At 35.9% G+C, this 26,331-nt stretch overlaps 2 protein-coding genes across 2 annotated transcripts; one reads left to right on the top strand and one right to left on the bottom strand.

Annotated features, from left to right (window-relative positions):
• Positions 1–1,597: 1,597 nt before the first annotated feature.
• LOC121372751 (DNA annealing helicase and endonuclease ZRANB3-like) lies at positions 1,598–23,948 on the bottom strand. Its single transcript, XM_041499242.1, has 20 exons — positions 23,812–23,948; positions 20,073–20,091; positions 18,481–18,659; positions 17,911–18,145; positions 17,086–17,204; positions 15,805–15,949; positions 14,448–14,615; positions 13,811–13,978; positions 13,326–13,397; positions 12,517–12,696; positions 11,710–11,865; positions 8,981–10,754; positions 8,647–8,720; positions 7,974–8,104; positions 7,250–7,370; positions 6,832–6,972; positions 4,875–5,018; positions 3,693–3,796; positions 2,876–2,984; positions 1,598–2,120 (listed from the first exon to the last, which is right to left on the bottom strand). The coding sequence occupies exons 1-20, from the start codon at positions 23,928–23,930 to the stop codon at positions 1,929–1,931; spliced, it is 4,350 nt and encodes a 1,449-aa protein (XP_041355176.1). The 5' UTR covers positions 23,931–23,948; the 3' UTR covers positions 1,598–1,928.
• Positions 23,949–24,020: 72 nt separating this feature from the next.
• Positions 24,021–25,036, top strand: LOC121371960 (ribose-5-phosphate isomerase-like). The gene has a single exon (XM_041498187.1). The coding sequence runs from the start codon at positions 24,046–24,048 to the stop codon at positions 24,847–24,849; it is 804 nt and encodes a 267-aa protein (XP_041354121.1). The 5' UTR covers positions 24,021–24,045; the 3' UTR covers positions 24,850–25,036.
• The last annotated feature ends 1,295 nt before the right edge of the window (positions 25,037–26,331 follow it).

The raw sequence follows: 26,331 nt of genomic DNA on the forward strand, positions 1-26,331 counted from the left end.
AACACTGTACAAATTAAACCCTGAGATGTGTATGCTATTTTCTGGAGTAAAAAAATAATAATTTAAAAATGAGATTCTCGGAGGGTGGGGGGGGGGGGGGGGGGGGGGGAGGAGGAGGAGATGCCTGCCCCCGGAGGGTACGGCCCTGCCAACAAATAATTGCTTGAAAACAGATTTTTACTTCAATACAATTAAATATATACCTTGTGTAATATATGCACTGGAACTTTTTCTGAGTATATTTTACAAAATTGTCTGGTAAATTGTCTTTTGAATGATCTGGACTATAGTGTTTTTTTTCCCATCAGCTTTTTTGTATTTATATATATCGCTTCTGTTTTTTTTTTTTTACCTGAGATTATTTGATGTTCCATTTTCAGTACTTGAATTAGTTTTCTTACTAATTCTTCTTCTTTTTTTTGTATTAAATAATCATCTAAACCAAACTATATTATTAAGGCATTCTTATGTTCTGTTAAAATTTTGTATAATACTGGAAATATTAACACATTTCTGTTTTTAATAAATACTATTTTCAAGCAATCTGTATTTGAATTGCAATTTTATGCAATTAAATGTTTAAACAGGACTTACACATTTTTGTTGTTGTTTTTTGGGGGGAGGGGGTTTGGCAAAGTGATCATACATGTACTAGTATACTACTCCACTTTTCATTTTTTTTTTTTAATCAAATACATTTATTGTGTACATTGAATGACATAGGTAATTATTATTGCACAAATACAAAATAAACTTGATTTAATTCTGTATGGAAACCTTTGAATCAAGTTTCAACATTGTTTTCAATTATTATTTGTATTGATTCGGTCCTTGGTTTTAAAACTTTGTTAACCCTGGTTAAGCTAACAAACATTTGAACAACAGGCCCCTATTTTCATATGCCCATCTATGATGGGTCGTATTATGATATGGTGTTGTCTGTCCGTTAACTTTTTCTTGTCCGGACCATGTCTTGTGTAGAAGACCATCAAACCTCACATGTAGGAACAACTTGGGATGGTGGTGTGTTGCGTACTATTATTAGGTCACTGTGACCCACTTTTCACAGTCTACTGCACATAACAGTATATCCTTGTCCGGACCATATCTTGTATGTAGGAACAACTTGGGATGATGGTATGTCGCATACTATTACAAGATCATGGTGACCATGGTGGATACAGGATCATCAAACCTCACATGTAGGGACAACTTGGGATAGTGGTGCGTCACATCTGTATTGTTAACATTACATACATAAACTGTTTCTCTGCCAATATAAATGTCACCAGAGTAACCATGCTAAAAAAAAATTCCCTTTCTAATGAAGAACAATAACTTTATTAATCAGACAGCACCTTCTCCAATGGATACAGTATCATCAGTAGTTGGTCCAAAACAAACTGTTCTTCCATCCCATTGCAAAAATTTCACATGATTAGAATTGAATCATACCCATAACATTCATTAATATCTGTAGTTTTCTATCAAACTCCTGATGGGCGTATCGGGTACCTCACCGGTACTCATGTTATTAATGCCTCCCACCCCACCCATGTATGCACCATTTGTATTAAAAAGAACATTAGGACACACAATGGTATCAACGTTTATTTATAAACAACAAAAAACAAAGTGTTAAAAAAATAATACTGGTTCCATATCATACAGCTCTTAAAAATCAAAGATTTATTCAATGTCAAATCGTCTTGTCTAGAAATGCTGAGTCTGTTGCAACCTAAACTTCATTTTGAGTGATAGTTCGGACGGTTATTATTTTTTATTTTAATTTCTTCTTTTTAAAAACATGTAATCTTTATGAAAACCAAAAGAAGAAAAACATGGACAAAGAAACTAAAGCTAACAAAACTGAGTGGACTGCAATCTTTAAGAGCTGGTTGAGCTAGTTCTTTTTTATCGAGGTCATATTAAGATTTTTGAAAGAATGCTGTAATGTCACCACTTCCTGCGGCATTGGCTAACTTGCGGACTGTTGCTCGCTTGGACGCCTGTTTAGAGGTGACCTTGAGATGGCAGACGGTGCACAGCGTCCTCATGTTGTCAATGTCACACATTCCTCCTCCCTCCCACACCGGCCTGATGTGATCTGCATGCCAAAACTGTCAAAACATGAATATTCATGTACAGTGGTAATCCGGGTTTCTGTGTAAACCAGCACAATCTCAAATATAGTGGATTCCATTCAAACTGACATCTGTGTAATCCAGATTGCTGTGTAAACTGGGGAAAACTCAATACAGGGGTTCCATTCAAACTTCATCTGTGTAATCCAGATTGCTGTATAAACCGGCACAATCTCAAATACAGTGGATTATATTCAAACTGGTATCTGTGTAATCCAGATTGCTGTATAAACCGGGGAAAATCGCAAATACAGTGGGTTTGCATTCAAACTGACATCTGGATAATGTGGATTTCTGAATAAATCCGTACAATCTAAAGTCCAGTTCAGTGACAATAGCTTGGTTGAAATCTGTCTAATTTAAAACTGTATACATTGTTGCATATTATTAGTTCCACTTGAATCCAGTTTAGACAAAATACAATTTATTTAAATAATTACATGAGCATAAGTGCCATGCAAAATATATTATACGAGTTTGGGGAACCACTGCAAGGTTTCCCTGTTCCACTCATTAACTGATATATTTCCAACCAGAACCCTATGACTGCTATATCACAGGACATGGTACATGCTATCCTGTTTTGGGGAAAGTGAATTAAAAAAGATCTCTTGCTGCTAATAGTAGGTTTCCTCTAAGACTATATGTCAGAATTACCAAACACCGATGATTAATGTGATGCCATTAAACAAAACCAACTTTAACTTTTTAACCGACATGTTTTAACTTACCTGACCAGCTACAGGATTCTTCACCATCTGTTCTTTCACCCTGGACTTCATTGAAGAAAACTTACTGGCGCTCAGTATTCGGGCTCGCTCTTCAAGGTCTGCAGTGTCTCTGAAATAACAATCATATTTTTGTATCACCTGTTGTATATGCGCCGATGGCCTAAACACAGAAGTGAATAAACTATATATATTATCAACTTTCTTTTGGTTTTTTAAATTGATATTAACATAAGAAACTTTTGGGCATAATTTATAAAATCAATTTCGTACAGCAAAAACATTTGGTTAACCCTTTCACATCTTAAGTTTCTTCAATGTACTGTTCATTCTGTTGAGATTATCTGGTCTGGTGGATCACTGGGTTAGAAATGGTTAATATAATAGACAACATTAGCTTTTTTTCTGTAACCTGAATCACTTGTAACAATCGGTACAACTCACAGGTTTCTTTCAGACATATTTGTGCCTGGGTTTTTCTGTATAAAAGACCAACAGTTCTGTGTTTATAATACTGACCATTCCACACATAACATAATGAATAGTTACAGCTCACCATTATTTGTTTTAAGCATGGCCCAAATTCCTAATTTTTTTATTTAACAACCAATAACCAATAATTTGTAACACCATACAATATTTATTTATTCATTGAGTCACCTTTGACATCCTATAGCTCATTTTTGCTGGGGTGTCTTTAACCATTCATGCATTTAATCATTTATTCATTCAGTATGATAGCAGAAAACTAGTGAAACTGACAAAAAATGGGAAGATAACTCTTTGGTTAGAATCATGAAAGGGAGATAAAAGTGATTACCTAATGTGAGAGTACAAAGCGTGGGCGTCGACACCACACAACTGACACACCCCGTGCTCCACCTCGTAAACTTTGTCACGGCAATATCCCGAGTTGGTCTTCATCTGAAATACAAAGGAAAAGATTTGTTAGTTAAATGACATCCCAGCTCACTGTTTAATGAACAGCTACCGGCCTCGGTGGTGTCGTGGTTAAGCCATCGGACATAAGTTTTAACGACTTAATGGGTAGATGTAAGACCACTACACCCTCTTCTCTCTCACTAACCACTAACCCACTGTCCTGGACAGACAGCCCAAATAGCTGAGATGTGTGCCCAGAACAGCGTGCTTCAACTGTAATTGGATATAAGCACGAAAATATGTTGAAATAAAATGAAAATGAACGGCTGTTGGGTATCTACTGTATGGTAATTGTGACAACAGATCTATATTGTAAGAGAAAAAACCTACTTATCAGTTAGCAACAACAGAGGGGTCTTTTATATACACATGATAAAAATTACCAGTCTATGATACATCATTTGTAAAGAACAGGTTGGAAAGAAAACATAATCCCAAAACCAATGACGGCAGGACGTAGCTTGGTTATAAAGTGCTTGTTTGATGTGCTGTCAGTCTAGGATCGATCCTCGTCAGTGGGATTATTTCTCCACAACTGGTGCAACAAAAGCCATGTGGGATGGTGCATATAAAAGATATCATGCTGCTAATCAAAAACATTTGGTAATTCTGACTCGTAATCAACAGAGGAAACCTGCTACATTTTTCTTGATGCAGCAAGGGATCTTTAATATGCCCTTTCCCACAGACAGGAAAGCACACACTATGACCTTTGACCAGTTATGGTGTACTTGTTGTAACTAGGACCAAGGTGGTTCGATTCTGCGATGCAAGCACCTCAAGCAAGCTCACCCGACTGAGATAAATCCCATCCCGCTAAATAAAACATTTCTTTCTTTTTCCTATAACTTATTCACAGGAACATTCTACCACTGAGCGTCCACGGGGGCAAATGATTTTTGCAACACATTGCAGCACCTAAGGTAACCACTCTACCACTGAGCTACATCACACACCCATATATGTCGAAGAGTGACACAAATTTTATTTTGTATTTGTATGTTTGTTTTTAGATAAAATTTCCAGACAGTGTTTGTGTTACAGTGTAAGAAGAGTTTACCCAGTGTGTGTCCATACACGACTTGCTGCAGAAGCGTGTGGCCCAGGCGTTCTCAGTATTGATGATGGTCGACTGCTGCAGTAAGTTGTTTCTGTACGGTCCCTGACAGTTCAGACACAATGGAACCCCAGCACTGGTCACAGCCTGACAAAACACACAACAAAATGTGAGTTACAAAATATGAAGCAAAATTAAAATACTCAAGAATACAAAAGACAATCGCCTGAGATGCTTGTGTCATAGGATCAAACCACCACAGTGGACCCATTCTCCGATTGGGGGTTTCCCCATCCTAACCATGGTATGTGCTGTCATGTCTTTTGGAAAGTGCATACAAAATATCTCTTGCTGATAATGGAAAAAATGATATCCAATAGCTGATGATTAATATATCAATGTATTCAAGTGGTGTCATTAAACAAAACAAACATTAACAAAAGACAATCTACAAGAAATCTTGTCAACTCATAACTGAATTGATGATAATGATAACAATAATAGTAACAGGGCATACTAAATTTTCATATAATGATCATACATGACAAATATATGTTTAACAGAATGAAGGATATAACTCTGATACATGTAGTATCAGTGTTCTCGCTGGGTGAAAATTAAAGTAGGGCAGCCGCTCGGCACCACACCCTTCAAAAAATAACAAATAAAATTTAAAAAAAGGTGGGGGGGGGGGGGGGAATAGTTTGGTTACCATATTGTTGTGTGTTGGTAGACTGAGAAAAGACATACTTCTTATTTTGCCTACAAAAAAGTGCAAAGGGGTTTATAAAAAGACTCGTCTTTTAATTGAACCGAAGATGATATCGGTCTGACATTCACGGGCAGTTTCGGTTTTGCTGGACCGATCAAAGTTTTAATATTATTTTTTTTAATAAAGATTTCAAGATATACGAAAAACAATAAAGATGTTTGTAAAGTGATCTCCTAATGTCAGATACATTTTTGTTATTTCCATCTTCATCGAATGAATCGATCGCTGTGATAAAATATTATCGCCAGCTGATAAAAATTTAAGTAGTTTCGTTTTTGTAAAGACGGTGTATATATTATTTGGCACTCAAGATAAATGATTTTAATGATAAACACTACCACTTCCGTTGTTTTTATAAGCGTTCATATCCCCTCAAAATTAAAAGTTTACAATATTTTATAAAGAACTGCTGAATAAACAGAATAACAGAAAGTAAAAATCATCAGTTTCAACCAATTATATCTGCAACTGAGGACAAAATATCAAACGATAGTTAGTGGAAACAAAAGACAGAATGACCGTTCTGATCATGTGACAAATTTGGCGCCAAATAAGAGGTTTTTTTTTTTCAATCGGAGATTGCCGAATCCGTAAAAAATAAAATGTTTTCATTGCTTACATAAAATATAACTTTTATTGTGTCTATCAAACATACAAATGGATACAGATATTGGACAAAATAGAGGCTGTTAAAAATACTATTAAATTACGTTACGGTAACTGTCGTAAATGTTTCGTCAATTGCTTTTTCATACACAACACAGCTTGTTTTCTTTGATGTCCAATGTGCAGACTGATCGTTGTTTTTTGTGTGGAAAAAGTGCATTTGGAAATAGCAGAGATAGGTGCTGGAAAATAAAGAGGGGCGCTCAAAAATAAAGGAGGGTGCTCAAAAATAAAGGAGGACGGGGAACATGAAATAAGGGCGGCAAAATGGAATAGTGGGGCGGGGCGCCCCGCTTAAATGGAGCAGCGAGAACACTGAGTATCTACTTAATAAAAATGTTAAAAAAATAATGAGTTTGTAGCTTTTTCGTAAAATTGTTAACTCCTGAATGTAGTAACATAAATGATCAAGTTTACTGGATTTCTTATTTTTAAAAAAAGCTAATTTTTAAAACGATGGCTTAAAAAATAAAAATAAAAACAGACCTAAAATTTCGAAATTAGCAATCAGTGCATTAATACCTGTAGACAACCTTTTGCTGTGTCACCCTCGTTTGTTTTTTCTACCTGGTGGCTGGTTGTCTTCTGGGTCGGATTTCTTATCAAACGAACACTTCCATTCACCTCATTCGCCATATGCTGAGCAGTCTTTGCTATGTCCTCCTGAAAAATGCAAGTTTTAGAGCACATTTGTGTTGAAAACTAAACATGATTCCTATCCAGATATTTTACATATTGGTTGTCACAATCAACTATCAATTTCTCAAAATGATAAGACTGAAAAAACTTATTGAATTCCTTATGTAAATATTTCTGAAATGGTACCAGTTAAAATTTACATAAAATTAAGGCTAATTATTTCAAGACCAAATTACATTGTTCAATTTTGACTTTAAAATGTGCTTTTATGACTAAGCAACACAAAGTGAACAATACAAACTTTTGTTTTATGTCTTTGTGTGTTTGTCTTGTTGCCTGTTCGAACTTCTTCATAGGCCAGGAGTGGACTATTGAAAATCAGACCTCTTTTTGTGATTAGTCGTTTCTTTGTATCCGACAAACTGCAAAAAATAAACAAATAGGCCTATATATATATATATGTGAGCTGATATTTCCCCAATTAAACAGTATTTGGACAACAGTTAGTTATACAACAAGTAAGGAGTGGAATTCTAGTCTAACAACACTTCAGCAGATTATTTTATCAACAGCTGTCAGATTTAAAGTGAGCAAGTGAGCGAGGAAGTGAGTGAGTGAGTGAGTGGGTGAGTGAGTGGGTGGGCGAGTGTGTGTGTGTGTGTGTGTGAGTGAGTGAGTGAGTGAGTGAGGTCTCTGAAAATTGTGAGAATGATAGTTTTATTTGTGCATTACTAGCGCAAGCCTAATTTTGAATTTCAAATATTTGATAATTCTGACATAGTCTTCAGAGGAAACCTGCTATATTTTTCCATTAACAGCAAGGGATCTTTTATATGCACCATCCCACAGACAGCACATACCACAACTCTTGATAAAACAGACATAGGGCACTGGTTGGGATGGAAACCCCAATCAGAAAGCGGGTCCACCAAGGGGATTTGATCCTATGATCCAAGCACCTCAGACGAGTACTCTACCCAATGAGCTACATCCTCCAAAACCAGAATTCCACATGGCCAACTCACCAGTTCCACTCCCGAGTAAACTTCTGCACCTGTCTCAGATGAGCTGGCAGCTGTAAGATTTCTGGGAGTTCACAGATGTTGTCCATCTCAATGTCCAGTGGTAAGAAATTTACATTCAGTGCCTCACCAGCCTGAAAACAGAACAATACCCAGGGAATGATGTGTTAAGAGAAAAAAAAACTAATATAGGGAATTATTTGTTAAATATCACATCATGAACAACTACAGAGGTTCCAGAGATCACTCTTATTACCCTATTCCAAACACATTATGATTCAAACACTAGGTCTCACGAGCATCACCAATCAAATTTGTTCTGTAACATTATCATGTTATCAAAAGTTTTTAAATTGTCCAGTTAGTTATTGTATTGAATTTCTACAATAACATTTCAACATATTTTTGTATTAAATTACTCTGAATGCCATTCACACCACAAAGCAGGTGTTTTATCGTTAAACCCAATTCCATAGTATCATGGAATAGAATACACTTTGTTGACAATGAATTCCATTTATGATAGGTGGCTAGTCTTCTTTAACACTAGATCATATTAACAGCTGTACACTTAAAATAGTCAACAGACTCATTAAATAATGTGCTGAGGTGTCATTAAACAAGTAATCCTCTTCTTACTCAATGAGTTAAACTGAAGTGTGATGAGATATCTTACCGAGTCAAACAGGTACACTCGTCCAGTGTATCGACTGCAGCAGTACAGAAACGAACTGGAAACTGGACAGCACCCTGACATAAAAAATATATATATATATTAGCCGAGTTGTGAAACTTGTTTGCCATGTGGTGTGGTATTAGTATTTATTAGTAGTGCCACTACTAGAAAAATACACTATTAGTCACCAATATTTAAAACGATTGAAAGAAACAATTCAACAGACCATCAAAAACAGCTTCTGCTTGGTATAACCCAACCCATAATTTTAGTAGATAGTAACAAATCTACTGTTTGTAATATTGAGCGCGGCATGAATCCTTGTCACACATACCTGGAGTGGTTTCCACACTTTTCAGTTTCGGCGTGCTTGTAGTAAGACCATGTCCCATTCTTTGTGCTTGTAGCATTGAACAATCACTAATATCTTCACTTGCCGCATCACCTGTACCAGCCATGATTCCTGTGCTTTTGTCAGGTGTTTTCTGAAAGTCTGAATTTTCATTTGAAATTAAAGACAAACACAGGCCATCACCATCTGGTGTTAACATGGTTTCTTCTGAGGTTGTCGCACTGTGTGGAGATCTCACTTCAAAGAGCTGTTTCACATTCGTCTGTGAAGATTTACAAATCACCTGTGTACTGTTTCCAGACTTTAACTCATGGCTTGACATGCATGTGTCAGACAAGGTTTCTACTGTACGTGATAACCCCACTATGTGTCTTCTATGAAGTTCTCTTTCGTATTCTTCTAAGCAAAGTCCATCTTCACAACTGTTTACACAAGAATGAAAAGCATTCCTCCTTGGTGTATTTTTATGTCGGGATCGCGGTTCTTGAATAACAGGAAGCTCTCCAGACACAGGTGAAGATATCAATTCTGTTTTGTGAACATCACACACAGCGTAATCTTGACTCGCAAGTTTGATATCGGAATCATTCATATCCTGGTTTACATCATCATGTGAATCGGTTTCATCACAGAAAGTGGAGTAATTGATACCATTCATGACAGTTTCTTCAGAACCAGAAAATAACGATTCACTTCCTGCCCCTACGTCTAGGTTATTGTCTGTAGTCTGAGAAATGCACGATTCTGTGTCACTCTTCACATCTGTGTGTACCAACTCGGTTTGAAACACTCCCACAGACTGGGTAGCAAGAACAGATGTACTGTTTTTCTTAAAACTACAAGGAATTGATTGTTCTTGTGAAATACATGCATTGTTCATTTCAGCCTGAAGGAAATCTGTTTTTGTTTCTATTTCTGATGAAATTTGTGTCAATAAATCTACATTACCTGGACTGGCAACCTGAGACTTTTTTTCACCTCTGTTACCTTTCATCATGATCTTGGATTTAGGGCTGGATGAAATAATATCTGGATGGACAGTTGAAGATTTGTTTATATTACTGTTATCTTTTATCGTGCTCTTGGTTTTCAGTTTGATTTTTGGGTTATCGCACATTTCACAAACTGGAACATCAATATGGTTTAGAAATGTGCACAAAGAACATGCCCATTGGATTTCATTGGTGGCAGGAATTGATTCTGTGCTGTGCAAGAAATCTGGAACATTTTTAACAGCAGAATCATCACAGTTTTCAATGGTCAGATCCATTTCTTGTGATTTCTCAGAACATTTTATCAAATCTTTGACATCAGACTTTTCAGTTTTATTTAAACACTTGACTGAAGAGTCACACAATCCGTCAACATTTGGAGAACTGTTTTCTGAATTTTCAGAAGTGTTGGATGTGCTCAGATTGAAATCTGGAATTTCAAATTCAAATGAAGAGTCTGGGCTTGACCTACTGGAACATTTTCTATGTTTAATTTTTTCAAACTTCCATGATTTCTTTGACTTGACTTTGTTACTGACAACAAACTCTTCCTCATCACTGTCCAGTATGACAAAGGAACAAACCACAGAGTCAGTTTTCTGTTTCTTCTTAACACTCGAATCACCAGACCTGTTCAGAGATCTTTTCCGTCCACCTGATTTTGCGACTGACAAGGAATTTTCGGATTTATCCGTTTCTCTTCTTTTATGTTTGCCACTTGGTGGGGGCGTGAAGAAGTCTTTGATACATCGCTGATCACTAGACTGAAACATGTACAAAGTATTTTAGGTAGATAACTAAACAATACTTGATAAAAATAAGAAGCCCACAAGAGTTAAAAGCTCACCTAACCACTATTCATTTAATTCAACAGATATTGGGATGTTTGGCTATTTCTTATTCCAGCCAGTGCTCCATAACTGATGTAACAAAGGCTGTGGTATGTACTATCCTGTCTGTGGGATGGTGCATATAAAAGATCCCTTGCTGCTAATTGAAAAAGAGTAGCCCATTAACAGCACGTTTCCTCTCTCAATATCTGTGTGGTCCTTAACCATATGTCAGATGCCATATAACCGTAAATAAAATGTGTTGAGTGCGTCGTTAAATAAAATATTTCCTTCCTTCCTATTGGGATGTTTGGGCTAGTCTATGGGAAAATTTCAATGAACAATTTAATATATACATTTGCACAGCAGACAAACATTATTCTTAACATTCAGTCATAAAGAAGGAAGCCGCCAACACATGACTGAAACAGGGTGACCAGGACGATTTTAGTCATTTATTGGCTGGTGGGATGTTTGAACAATCAATGGGAATAGGGATGACCTGCAATAGACCAGAGGTCACGTTATGTATGAAAAGAAAATGACTTTTAATATTCAGTCATGAATATGCTGTACTGAACTTCACTCATTTAAAGGTTTGCATTGGCCAGTTGCATGATAAATTTTGATTATCTTTATTATGCAAATAGGAATGTTTCAGAAGTGAACACAGGGTGGGTGATGGGTGGTGGAAGGGATGGTAACATAATTATTATTTCATGCTCGTTTATCTGCTGTAAGTTTTTTTTTTATATAAAAAGTTGGTGTAAAGAAAAATATACTTCGTGGGTGATTGGTGTGCAAGAGAATTACCTCTTCCCGTGATCAGTTCTGAAACATACCTTATGGCAGACAATGGAATTTGTAAACTTTATTTACTAATACCCACCCTCTGAGACTGAAAGAATGAAGTGAAATCCATGTCTGATTGTTTCGATGGTACCCAGGCATCTGCATTGGATAAAACATCCACTTGATACTTATCTCCCTTGTCTGCCTCCAGATTCTTTCCCCTGCCACTGAGAGCGGTTGTCGTCACCACGGTCTGAAAGGTCAAACATCATATCATTAAATAATATTAGTGAACATGGATTTTGTGTGTGCTCACATTCAATTAAGGTTCATGCAAAGAAATGGAATGTTTGAATCAAACATGGTTATTTTGATACATATTCTCCAAGATGCTTTACAAAATAGCGCATACATATGCATATACATATTAGTCAAACCTCTCAAAACCGGACCCTCTGTAAACTGGAATTTCCTCAAAACTGCACGTTTTCCAGTCCATTTTTAAATATCTGTACAGAAGAGAACCTCTCTAAACCGGATACCTCTTAAAACAGACTTAAAATCGAGGGTGTCCGGTTTAGAGGAGTTTCACTGTACTTAAATAAGAGAATGGCTTGAGAAGAATAAAATGATGAATATTTATTCTCAAACCATTGATATGACACATCACCTCACACAGCAATAGCCAATTATTCCAAGATAAATAAGAGAATGGCTCGAGAAGAATAAAATGATGAATATTTATTCTCAAACCATTGATATGACACATCACCTCACACAGCAATAGCCAATTATTCCAAGATAAATTACAAATGGCAAAACTATTCACAAGTTTAGTCATATTCAAAAAAAAATATTCCAAATTGCACACTGTCTGAAATGTACTGTGCAAGTAAGTAATCACCTTTCTGCAGATAGAAGACCAAACCCATTCATCCATTGTTGCCTTGGCAACAAGATAATGGACTTGTACACAGCCAGTCTGCCCAATTCTGTGTGCGCGGTCCTCACACTGGACAAGTACACCAGGAGTCCAGTGCATTTCCGCAAACACCACAAGCTTGGCGGCAGTAAATGTCAAACCCTGCAAAAACAAAGTTAGAATTATTCATGGGGCCAACATTGAAAAACTAATAATAGACATATAAAAATATCACTATCATACCCATTTTTTTTTACCTAATTTTGTTTCATTTTTCTTTCTGCCTATTTTTTTTAGAATAAAAAAAAGTAATAATGAAGGGCCAAATTTACAAAGCCTGTTTTAGACTTACACACGTGTAACTACATCCATTTGCAATGCTTAAACACCTGTTTTAGACTTACACACGTGTAACTACATCCATTTGCAATGCTTAAACACCTGTTTTAGACTTACACACGTGTAACTACATCCATTTGCAATGGTTAAACACCTGTTTTAGACTTACACACGTGTAACTACATCCATTTACAATGCTTAAACACCTGTTTTAGACTTACACATGTGTAACTACATACATTTACAATGGTTAAATACATGCATTTAAGAAAAAATTCGGCTGATATATTTACAAACAAAATACTCTTGTGATTTGAACTACATTAAACTATTTAAGAATGCAAGGATTTTTCAGTCAATGAAACATGAAGTAAAAAAACAACAATGTTGAGCCAAGATTTGTCATCTGGGTCAACTGAACAATAAGAAAAACATATAAACATAAATGGTACCACTCCTGCAGCCAGAATACTGAGTAAAGCGACTCGAATCTCGGGATCAGACTGAAACTGCTGCACATACATCTGTAAATAGAGAAAAATTGTAATACGTAAATGTATATAAAAAATAGCAATATGAATAATATAAAAAATACAATCTTTTTACAAGGAAAATGCAAAATAAAAATCAAAGACAAAGGCATACACCAAAAATGTGGAGCTAATTCCTCCAATATAATTTTTCAATGGCTGACAATGTAATTCTGTTAACATAACAAGCTATTATTGACATGTCAAAATACTTCTTTTTTTGGGCTGTTATAAACATAAGAATAATAAAAACACATCGATGTGCGAAATATCAATATTTCAAGCAAAAATATTTAAGGATGATACTTTTAAAGTCCATTACTGCTGCTATTAAGTGTTAAACAGCAGGGTAAGTATGTTTAAAATTAAACAACAAACTGTTGACAACGAAGACATTTTGTCTGTACCAGTCTATCGGAAGGCTGAGTGTCTCCATCAATTCTGATGAACTTTACTTTCTTATCCCATAGCGTCTGCTGAATTCCATTCAACATTACCCGATGATGAGCGAAAATCAGAAACTTCAGACTCTCATTTTCACACAACATTCCAATGTAATCCTTTGCTGGACCTATCTGTAATTTAAAAAAAAAGAAAAAAGAAAGTCATTTATTGAGTACTTTTTAATGAAACTAAACATGGTTTTAATACCACAACTTGAAAATATCTGCATAGTTAATATTTTAACACCATCTACAAACATCTGTATAATGGAACAATCATATTTAATATAAAGTGCACCTTACTTATTTTAGTTGCTGTAGATATGGAACATAATATGCACACAGGTACTGTTTGTGAACAGAGGGAAATTAATTTTAATTTTAAATAATGATAACCACATTTGATCAAGGTTGATCAAACAACAACTGATGTTTGGAAGAGTCGACTTCTATAGAGATTTTTTAAAAACAATTTATTGTCATTAATTACCCTAAGCATTACAATGTAATTCGACAAACCTTAGATGCATTTGTTAATCCATAAGCGAGAATCTCACATTATCAGAACATGTCAAAAGTCAGAAAACATGTTGACAAATACCTTAGCCTCTGCACTAAGCCTGTAAAGTTTTGAGATGAGCCCCAGCATGGTGTTATCCTTGTTCTCGTTGCCTATCTCTTCCGTGGCTCCATTGTCAAACAGCTCACAGGTCAAGTTACGAGATCGACTAAGGTGAGGTTTTAATTCATCGAATGTCGAGATGATCTCCTATAAATAATGAAAAATGATAACCATTTTCAATGATACAACAGATTTATAATCCATTAAAGGTTTTTGTAGGAGATATTGCAGGAACTATAATTTGCAGTATCTCCTGCGATATTCTCCTAGGAAATATCATGTCTTTTGTTACGTCACTGTGTATGTTTCATCACTAAACCTATCACTAGTGATGTCACGTCACTGTCGTTCTGCTAGTTAATGAGTCTACCGCTGCCAAATATAGTAACATTCAACCCACATTACTGACATTGTTTACAATTGTGAAGATGAAAAGAATGCTAATGGATGATAAAAAGAATACCCCTTGTGTCTTGTGATATCATAATTTATCAGCACTCGTTGATAAAAGTATAAAAATCATCAGCAAGCCTTGGATTTCATACTTTTAATCGTGCTGATAAATTATGATATCACAAGACACTCAGGGAGTATCCTCTATATATAATATAATATAATGGAGAATATTTCAAATTCTCATGATACAAAAGATATATAAAACAGACAATATTTCAATTTCTCATGATACAACAGATATATAAAACTGAGAATATTTCAATTTCTCATGATACAACAGATATAAAACGGACAATATTTCAATTTCTCATGATACAACAGATATATAAAACTGAGAATATTTCAATAAAATCTGAATAACATTCTAATAGAATGTTTTGTTTTTAATCACATAGCACTTTAAAGTTTTAGTATTTATCAAATTGTGATGTGATATTTTGGGAAGGTATTTATTTAAATACATGTATATGGTTTATTTAATAATCCACTTAATTTGTGAAATAAATAATGCTTAAAATTATACAGATAAGCACAGTGCAAAACATCTAGCCTATTTCTAACATGTTACAATCAAACAGTAATGTTTATGTTACGGTACTGCAGACCCTATAAGACCTAATGGATGAAAATTGTGATTACCAAGTCTTACAATTAACAAAGATGAGACAAAAATAATTTTGTGACACATCCCTCACGTTATCACTTCAAAAAACATAATTTAATGATAATACAATGTTTTGATTTCTACTTTGCAACCAATTTTTATTTGCACAAATTTCTATGACCCAACTCAAAATTCCACGACTTTTCATTTTTGAAAAAATTAAATTTGTTCCTTCCATGACTTTCCAGGATTCCCTTGACACTGAACACAACACACCTTTTTCAAGCTAGAATCCTTCAGTTCAAACAAAATCTTCTGCCTCTGCTTTGGTGGAAGTTGTGTCAAAACAGCGCTCTTTTCTCTGCGTATCATGACCATTTTACACAACTTTGCTTGTAGCTCTTCTAAATTGCTTGCTCCACTATTGATAAAAAGGAAAATTAAATTTTAGAATATACACCGGTATATACTTTTTAGGAGCTGAATGTAGACCAGTGGTTGGAGTTGTAATATTAGGTGTACTAGGTTATGGGATCGATCCCCTTTCATGTACCCAGTGGACTATTTACAGTTCCAGCCAGTACTCTACTAGTATATAAGGTATATGCTGTCTTGACTATGAAAAACAGTATATAAAATAGCCCTTGTTGTTAGCTGGTAATAAAAGCATTCAATGTGGCTATAGGGGTATCAATATCACAATTACCCATATTTATTTTCTAACAACAGCTTTTAACCTTGCATCCCTTATATTTTTCAGACTGTTTGGACCAAATTGGTTCCCAAGGTGAGAGAGCCAAACAGTGCTGCAATACTGTTCTGCAGATGAATAGTTCCTTCCCAAAACGTGATAGATAGACACCAATTCCCAAGGTATATGGATCGTAGTACAACTCAACAACAGGGCTCAAACTTAGCGATGGCACCGATGGAAATTGGCGTCAATGAAATATAAATTTCCATAGGTAGAAAGCATCATCGATGGCACTATTGTGCCACTGGTATAGCTCCTCAACAATGACAAAATGTATACATCTGGTGTACATTAACTGCCAATATTTAATATTTGCACATTTGAAATATATTTACATACAGCAAAATAACCTTTCAGTCATGTTTATTTGCTGCAAATGTAACCTTTTTTAAAATTGCTATAGGCAGTCTCAAAATTGCAGTTGGTGGGCCATTCCACCCATAGCAATTCTTTTTAAAATTGTTGTAGGAGACAAATTCTTAAATGTTCGAGCCCTGCAACAATACGACAATAATGGATGAATAAAAATGCGAGCTCTGCCCATTGAACAGGACATTAAAACTGTGCTTCGTGTGATATATACACTATGTCATGCAAAACCGTACTTTTCTCAAAATGACATAAATGGATATATTGTGTCTTTGATAATCCTTTCCTTCACAGATGGTTGGAATTCTACAAAACCACGGTTTTAATAAATATTTCATTCCACTCTATGAACCAGTGGATTATACCTCCTTTTAGTTCTGCATGCTAAACGTACTGATAAACATTATATACTCAACAGAAACACTTGGACATACTCAACTACTCTTCGTTTTTGTCTTCCAAAGAACTCAAATCTGGCAGCACAATATCGAGTCGTGAACGACCACCAAGATCCAAATTCCCCAGGACACAAAGAATCCAGTTGTGGATATAACTAAAACATCAATCACTACTTTACAGTGTTTTTATTAGCAGTAACTAAAACTTTATTAGCAGTAACTAAAACATAAATCACTACTTTACAGTGTTTTTATTAGCAGTAAAATAGAACATAAATCACTACTTTACAGTGTTTTTATTAGCAGTAACTAAAACATAAATCACTACTTTACAGTGTTTTTATTAGCAGTAACTAAAACTTTATTAGCAGTAACTAAAACATAAATCACTACTTTACAGTGTTTTTATTAGCAGTAAAATAAAACATAAATCACTACTTTTTTTATTAGCAGTATTATTTTTATTAGTGTTTTTATTAGCAGTAAAATTAAATTAAATTGAAGAATTAAAAATTATGTACACATATATCATACAATATTGAAATATTTATGTACAGTGGTTATGAAATATTTAGCAATTGCTCCTTTTAGCTTATTTTTTAAGCCATATTAACCACTGTACATAAATATTTCAATTTTGTAATTTTTTAATATATATTTTATTACACAACACACAGAAGAAATCTGTACAAATATTTTCATTAAAAAGGCAATTTTGAGACTTTACATCTGTCACATAGGGGAATATATATATATATATATATATATATATATATATATATATATATATATATATATTTTGAACACATATTTAACTGTTTACTAGTATTTAAATAAAATAAATATTTAAAATTGCTTTACCTCCACTGGTTTCGAAAGTGCTGGTGTTCCTGACAGTAGAATCCGTCTGTGTGCATTTTTGATGATCGGCACCACAGCTTTAGAGGTGGCTGTTTTGGTGTTTCTGATGTAGTGTGATTCATCACAAATGACAACGTTAAAGTGTTTGCTTAGCAGAGCCTCCTTCACAATACCACTTCTTTGATGACTCAACAGACCGTATGTAATAATAGTTACTTTAGCAGAGGATATCTCACTAAAAAATACAAAGGCAATTGTTTTACAGATTTTAAAAAAATAATAATTTCAATACACGGTATTCTACATAATTTGTAGTGAATTTCTGGTCTGGACTAGTGGAAATTATCAACTGTATTACTGTAAGGACTAGTGAATTTCTAAAACATTTTTTAAACACTGATTATCAGACTCTTCGATGCAAACAAACTTCCTTTAGATGATTTTCTTCTCTTTTTTTTAGCAGTCCTTTGCTTTGAAAAAAAATCATATATTAGCTACAAACAATTACTACTTTATTTTTAAAATCTTGAACCCTTTTGAAAAGCTCCTGTTGATGCTGATGATACATACCCCACATCATTTCCAGCCTGTATGAGGTTAATGTCATGTGGGTGGATATCAGGCAGCCATTTTTCCAGTTCCTCGATCCAGCAGTATCGCAGTGATGATGGCACAATGATCAGAAGGGGCCATTCATCTTTATAGTAGTAGGCAACAGAAATAGCCTGGATAGTCTTGCCAAGACCCATCTGAAAGGAATGGAATGTTTGTTTTTGCTATAGGCAAAACACTTACCTACATCTATTTTGAGTTTATCTACAGCAATTTTAAACTAGTACTTTTGCAATGTTCATGCAAATAAATACAAAATTAAAACCCAAAAAACATTTTAAAAACCCAGCCATCAGTAAAGGTTCTGAACTATGGCAATTCATACCGCAGCTATGTTCAAGCCCTGATTTTAAAACTAACACTACTGAAAGCAGCAAATGATCTTTTGTATGGTCTTGCCCAGACAAAAAAGAAGTTGTATACACAGTACCATGGGGGGGGGACGTAGCCCCAGTGGTACAGCGCGCACTCAATGCACAGTCAGTGTGGGATTGATCCCCGTCAGTGGGCCCATTTGGCTATTTCTCGTTCCAGTCAGAACACCATGACTGGTATATCAAAGGCCATGGTATGTACTACCCTGTCTGTGGGATGATGCATATAAAAGATCCCTTGCTGCTAATCGGAAAGAGTAGCCCATGAAGTGGCGACAGCATGTTTCCTTTCAATATGTGTGGTCCTTAACCATATGTCTGACGCCATATAACCGTAAATAAAATGTGTTGAGTGCATCGTTAAATAAAACATGTCTTTATTTTTTTAAATTTTTTTTTTAATCATGTCTGATGTCATATAACCGTAAATAAAATGTGTTGAGTGCGTCGTTAAATAAAACATTTCTTTCTGTACCACAGATTTTAACTAGTATCGGCCTGATCAATCCAAAGATCCATCACACTCATTCCAACCAGTGTCCCGCAACTAGTATAACAATGGCTGTGGTATGTTCTGTCTTATCTGTATTAAAATGATCCCTGGTTGCTAATGGGAAAATGTAACAGGAGAACACTATCACTGTTCTACATCCGTGAAAAAGCAAAACATGGAGGGTGGAGGCAGCAATCACTTCTCCAGTATTTAGAAAATTCAAACATGTATTTAGCTAAAACTGACAATTTAAGAGACACGTTGTATTTCGGAAAGGTGGGAGTGGAGCAAAACCTACATACAGTGGACCAGCATCTGTGTAATTCAGACTGTTGTGTAAACCAGCACAGTCTCAAAGTCCCATCCAGTGACAACAGGGTGGGTGACATCTGTCTAATCCAACACTTGTGCCTATTTACACAGAAATCTGGATTACATAGGTGCCTGTGACGTAAAAAGTCACAATAACAGAGACTCATTCAGTTACAACAGCTTGGGTGAAATCAGTCTAATTTGGCACACTGTGTAAACTACACATTTTATCACATTTTATCCGTTATATTTATATACAAAAAATATGATCGAGGCTTGCAAGATGCTGTGTCTACTGTACTGATAATGTCCCTGTATGTCTTTACTTACAGAATGAATTAATTTTCATTCATACTTAAAATAAATCTTACCTCATCAGCAATCAAACATCTGAAAATAAAATAAAAATTTAAAGTTTTTACAGACATACAACACAAATGATAAAAAAAAATCTATGATTATACTGAATCATGTAACCTTGCCTTTATCAATGCTGCAGTAATACAGGCCTCGAACTTAACGATGGTACTGATGTCAATGGCAGTCAGTGAGATATAAATTCTCATAGGTTGGGAGCATCACCAATGGTACTTTGATGCTGCTGGATAATAATCATTGCTAATGGTAAAGCTCCTCAATGACGGCAAAATGTATACACCTGGTGTAAGTATTCAACACTTGTACATTTGAAATATGTTTACATACAGCAAAATAACCTTTTAGTCATGTTTATTTGGTATAGAAGTAACTTTTAAAAGGCAGACAAGTTCAAGCCCTGTTATTATCAATGTTATTTTTCTTAAATTATTTGTATAACGTTACATAATGTTTCATTGGTTTATTATATTACAAATTTAAAAAAAAACGTTTGGGTCTTCTTTCTTCATTTAACAACCCATAGTTTTTAATCAAGTGTTGAAATAACATGTAGAAGTTTAAGAGATAATTGTTATTAGAGGACAGTTAAGATCCAAAAGTGACTAATACAATTTTTTCCAAGCAACTACTCAGAAATTTTGACATCATTGGCAACCAGGAAACTCTTTGATCGATAGATAATGACTTAGGGATCATCTTAAAATTAAAAGATGTCCAAAAATATTAATATATTTTGTTGGGGACATGGTGGGGGTGGGGTGGGGGGGGGGGGAGCATTTAAGATAAACTTATAGGTAAACATATAGCTCCTTTAATTTTATTTGAAACTTTGTAATTTTATTTGAAAGATTTGTCATTGATTTAAATTGGACAGTTCAAATTTATCTTTTGATCATAATGTCAATTGTCAGACTCAGTATTAAGTATGATATCCTTGCATACACCACCACTGACAGGGTTTCTGCCAGAGGGTAAAATGGATATGGTGCCATACCCAAAATTTTGTGCAGATTTTTTTTTTAAAGTTAACCTTTTAACAAAATTAATTACTCTTATCTTTACTGTATGATTTTCTTGACCCTAACCCATTTTCTTTATTGGGGAGGCCCCCATACCCCCTTTTGACTGTGTATTGAGTGTAAGCTTGTGTGTGTCACTTAGTGTATTTTGTGTACCTACATGTATTTTGTCTGTGTGTGTATCACCGAGTGTATTGTATGCATGCATTACTGAGTGTAGTGTGTGTGTGTATATGAATGAATGAATGTATATGTAATGACACCCCAGCACAAAAATTTATATCAACTATTGGGTGTCGAACAAGGTAAGTAATTAGCTAAATATATGTTTGAATATCAATATGTGTGTATATATGTATCTCTCTCTCTCTCTCTCTCTGTCTGTCTGTGTGTCTGTCTGTGTGTGTGGGTGTGTGTGTGAGAGAGAGAGAGAGAGAGAGAGAGAGAGAGAGAGAGAGAGAGAGAGAGAGAGAGAGAGAGAGAGAGAGAGAGAGAGAGAGAGAGAGAGCGAGAGAGAGAGAGAGAGAGAGCGCGAGCGAGCGAGCGAGAGCCGGTGGATATATTTGATAACTCTTCCTTACCTGCCTTGGTGGTATTGTGGTTAAGCCATCGGGCAAGACTTCCAAACGTCAACTGCAGTCATTGAGATATAAATTCTCATAGGTTATCACCAATGGTTCTTTGATGATGCGGGATAAAAATCATTGCTAATGATAAAGCTCCTCAATGACGGCAAAATGTATACACCTGGTGTAATTATCTGCCCTTGTACATTTGAAATAGGTCTACATACAGCAAAATAACCTTTCAGTCATCTTTATTTGGTGCAAAAGTAACTTAAAATTTGTCACAGGCAGGCATTTTGTTTCACTCACAGCAATTTTTTTTTAATTGCCATGGGTGACAAACATGTTGGGCTATAATTCTGACCAAGTTTCATTTCAAGGTCATGAGGGCAACAAGGTCAAATTCAAGGTCAAAGTGAAGGTCAAAAGGTCATCACACTTTAACTTACATCTACTCACAAAATAATGGCAATCATTGGGCAATTCCCATTCAAGAGATACCATTCCCATCAAGATTGGACCAGTGATTACTTACTTATGGACGTTCAAATATAGGGCCCCCTGCCCAATTTTCATGATTTTTGCCAAAATGGTCGGGCTGTATCACCCAAACCGCTGGTCTGATTGAGCTCATCTTTGAAAATTAAGCTTTTTCAGCCAAAACCATCCTAGAAACAAAATTCCAGACAAATCTGATGGGGTGAGGTTAAAAATTCCTCTTTTTTTTTTTGTGACCCCCATAGTTTTGAATCAGGTATTGAAATAACATGTAGAAGTTTTACGGATAACTTTATTAGAGGACAGTTAAGATCCAAAAGTGAATTAATACAATTTTTTCTAAGCAACTACTAAAACATTTTGACATCAATGGCAACCAGGGAACTCTTTGATTCGTAGATAATGACTTAGGGATCATCTTAAAATTAAAAGATGTCCAAAAACATTATTTATTTTTGTTGGCGATGGGGGGGGGGGGGGGGGGGGGGGGGGGGGTGCATTTAACGTAAACTTATAGGTACATATATAGCTCCTTTAATTTTTTTTAATTTTTATTTGACCGGCCTCGGTGGTGTCGTGGATAGCCATCGGTCTACAGGCTGGTAGGTACTGGGTTCGGATCCCAGTCGAGGCATGGGGTTTTAATCCAGATACTGACTCCAAACCCTGAGTGAGTGCTCCGCAAGGCTCAATGGGTAGGTGTAAACCACTTGCACCGACCAGTGATCCATAACTGGTTCAACAAAGGCCATGGTTTGTGCTATCCTGCCTGTGGGAAGCGCAAATAAAAGATCCCTTGCTGCCTGTCATAAAAGAGTAGCCTATGTGTCGACAGCGGATTTCCTCTCAAAATCTGTGTTGTCCTTAACCATATGTCTGACGCCATATAACCGTAAATAAAATGTGTTGAGTGCGTCGTTAAATAAAACATTTCTTTCCTTTAATTTTATTTGAAACTTAAGATGTGTCATTGATTTAAATTGGACAGTTCAAATTTATCTTTTGATCATAATGTAGGGTAAAATGGGCATGGCCCCATAACCAAACTTTTGTGCAGATTTTTTATTTAATTTAACCTTTTGACAAAATGTTTTGTATCTGCGTGTATTTTGTCTGTGTGTGTATCATCTAGTGTATTGTATGCGTGCATTACTGAGTGTAGTGTAGTGTGTGTCTATATATGAATGAATGGATGTTTAACGACACCCCAGCACAAAAACTGAGATCGACTATTGGGTGTCAAACAAGGTAAGCATATCAATATGATGTGTGTATATATGTATCTGTGTGTGTGTGCGTGTGTGTGTGCCTGGGGATATATTTGATAACTCTTCCTTACCTGCCTTCGTGGTGTTGTGGTTAAGTCATCAGACATAAGACTGGTAGGTACAGGGTTCGCAGCCCCATATGTGCTCCCACCCAGAGCGAGTTTTAACAATTTGATGGGTAGTGTAAGGCCACTACATGCTTTTCTCTCTCACTAACCACTAACCCGTTGGAATGGACAGACAGCCCAGATAGCTGAGGTGTGTGTCCAGGACAGCGTGCTTGAACTTTAATTGGATATATTATATAAGCACAAAAATACGTGAAATGAATGGATGATAACCCTTCCCGGACACAATACACCAAAAATCCTGGCAACTTGCCTTCCTTTCTTTCCAATAGCGAATATTATGCCGTCTTTCTGAAACGGCATTAACTTTGATACAAGTCCTTTGGGTAATTTTTCGAGGGCACGGTCAGCATCGACGTTTTTCATCGCCATCGCAATTTGTAAATTATTGCCATTTCCCGGCAAATTTACTTTTATGGTATTTGCTCACGAAAGAAGCATCTAAGGGTGACAACTCTAAAACTCGGAGTGTTGGTTCTTTTCTTCCATGATTTTTCTGCACAGGTCGCCAGCGCTGCATCGCGTTCTTTATCCATTAATACGATTCAGCAAAAGAAGTTACACCGTGACAATGTCAGATAAAATTATGGCTTGTAAAAAAGCAGCGGCAGTACATGCTGTCGACGAGCACGTCCGCGATAAACAGGTGATTGGAATCGGCAGTGGGTCCACGATTGTCTTTGCTGTTCAGAGAATTGCGGAACGAGTGAACTCAGAAAATTTGCACCTTGTCTGCATACCGACTTCATTCCAGGCCAAGCAGCTGATTTTAGAGAATGGCCTTGTTCTTGGGAGTCTGGAGACACACCCGCAGGTAGACGTTGCCATTGATGGTGCTGACGAGGTTGATGAAGATATTAGCTGTATCAAAGGTGGAGGCGGATGTCAGACACAAGAGAAAATTGTTGCATCCTGTGCCAAAGAATTTTATATTGTGGCTGATTCAGGCAAATATTCACAGGCTCTTGGTACAGTATGGAAAAAAGGTATTCCTATTGAGGTCATTCCAATGGGGTACAAGCCAGTTCAGCTTAAAATCCAGAAAGATTTAGGGGGCAAAGCAGAGCTTCGACTTGCGAAGATGAAATGTGGTCCACTGGTCACAGACAATGGCAATTTCGTTTTGGACTGGCAGTTTACGTCACCTGGCAATTGGAAGGACATAAATTCAAAACTTGTCAGCATTCCTGGTGTTGTTGAAACAGGATTATTTATAAACATGGCGAAGATAGCATATTTTGGAAATCCAGATGGAAAAGTTACAATTCATAAAGCTCCATGGGCTTTTTAAAACATATATACGGTAGTCATTTATACAAAGGTACTGGTTACCAGAAGTAGAACTTTTGCAACATTTATGTGGTGTTTAAAAACTTTCTATCAGATTAAAATGAATATTAGTAACATCTTTTTTTAAGTTTCATATATTAAGTAATAGAGCTAAATATTATAAAAATAAAGTGTTTTCTTCTTGACAATTTGTTTCTGAATTTTGGTAAAGTTTTCAAGTTTAGTCTTGTGAAAATATGTTATTAGATCAGCCAGGGATCCAGGATTTTTTAATAGAGGGGGTCCAAAGCCCATTGTAAAATTTTAAAATATAATTTAAGGGTTCTTGACAGGTGGACTGGGTGTATATTCTGTAGTATATATTGTTTGACAAAAAATGGGGTGGGGGAGTGCTGCTTGTATGTTTGGTTATCTATGAAATCTAAGGAGTTTGCCTTAAAAACTGTGAAGTTTTAACTGTTGACTTGAAACCATGTATGGTGCATAGTTCTAGATCAGGTGTAATATATTGTAATGTTTTCTAATGCAGCAAGGGATCTTTTATATGCATCTTCCCACAGACAGGAAAGCACATACCACAGCCTTTGACCAGTTGTGGTGCACTGAATGGAACGAGAAAATCCCCAATCAGTTGAATGGATCCACTGACCGAGCTAAATCCTGTCCCAATCCGGTCTATTTAAGTAGTTATGTGTAGAAACACACACACACACCCCACCCCTGCAAAAAATCCTGGATCTGTGCCTGGCTGGCTTCTCTCTTGACCAAGAGTTTGTTTTATTTAACACCACCACTACAAACATGGATTAATTAATCATCAGCTATTGGATGTCAAATGTGGTAAATCTACGTAATCATCTGAGGAAACCCACTACATTTTTTCTAATGCAGCAAGGGACCATTTATATACACTTTCCCACATACAGGAAAGCACATACCATGGCCTTTGTCCAGTTGTGGTGCACTTGTTGGAACGAGAAAAAACCCAATCAGCTGAATGAATTCACGAGGTAGATTGATCCTGGGACACAAGCACTCGACCAAGTTAAATTCTGCCCCCTCTTGACAAGTGTCAAAATTGTTGTATGTTTAAGATACCAAATAGCTGAAGTTTAAAATAAGCTGTCATTTGGCAACCTGGAGGGATCTAGCTGTCAGTAAAGTACTCACCTTATGTGCTTTGGTCATAAGATCGAACCCCCTCGATGGACTCGTTCTCTCAGCCAAAAGTTTGTTTTCTTTAATGATACCAGTAGTGCACATTGATTAATTAATTAATTATCAGCTATTAGATGTCAAACTCATCGAGTTGTTAAAACTCGCTCTGTACCTACCAGCCTTATGTCCGATGGCTCAACCACAATACCACCGAGGCAGTTGATCAGTACTAGGAACAGCCTACCGTATGTGGAGACAGGGATAGCTCTGCCACTCGCCAATTGTGAATTTTAAAAATTGGTGATTTTTATTTTAATTTTGAGGA

The sequence above is a fragment of the Gigantopelta aegis genome, chromosome 4 (assembly GCF_016097555.1).
Source record: "Gigantopelta aegis isolate Gae_Host chromosome 4, Gae_host_genome, whole genome shotgun sequence".
Classification (NCBI taxonomy): Eukaryota; Metazoa; Mollusca; class Gastropoda; order Neomphalida; family Peltospiridae; genus Gigantopelta; species Gigantopelta aegis.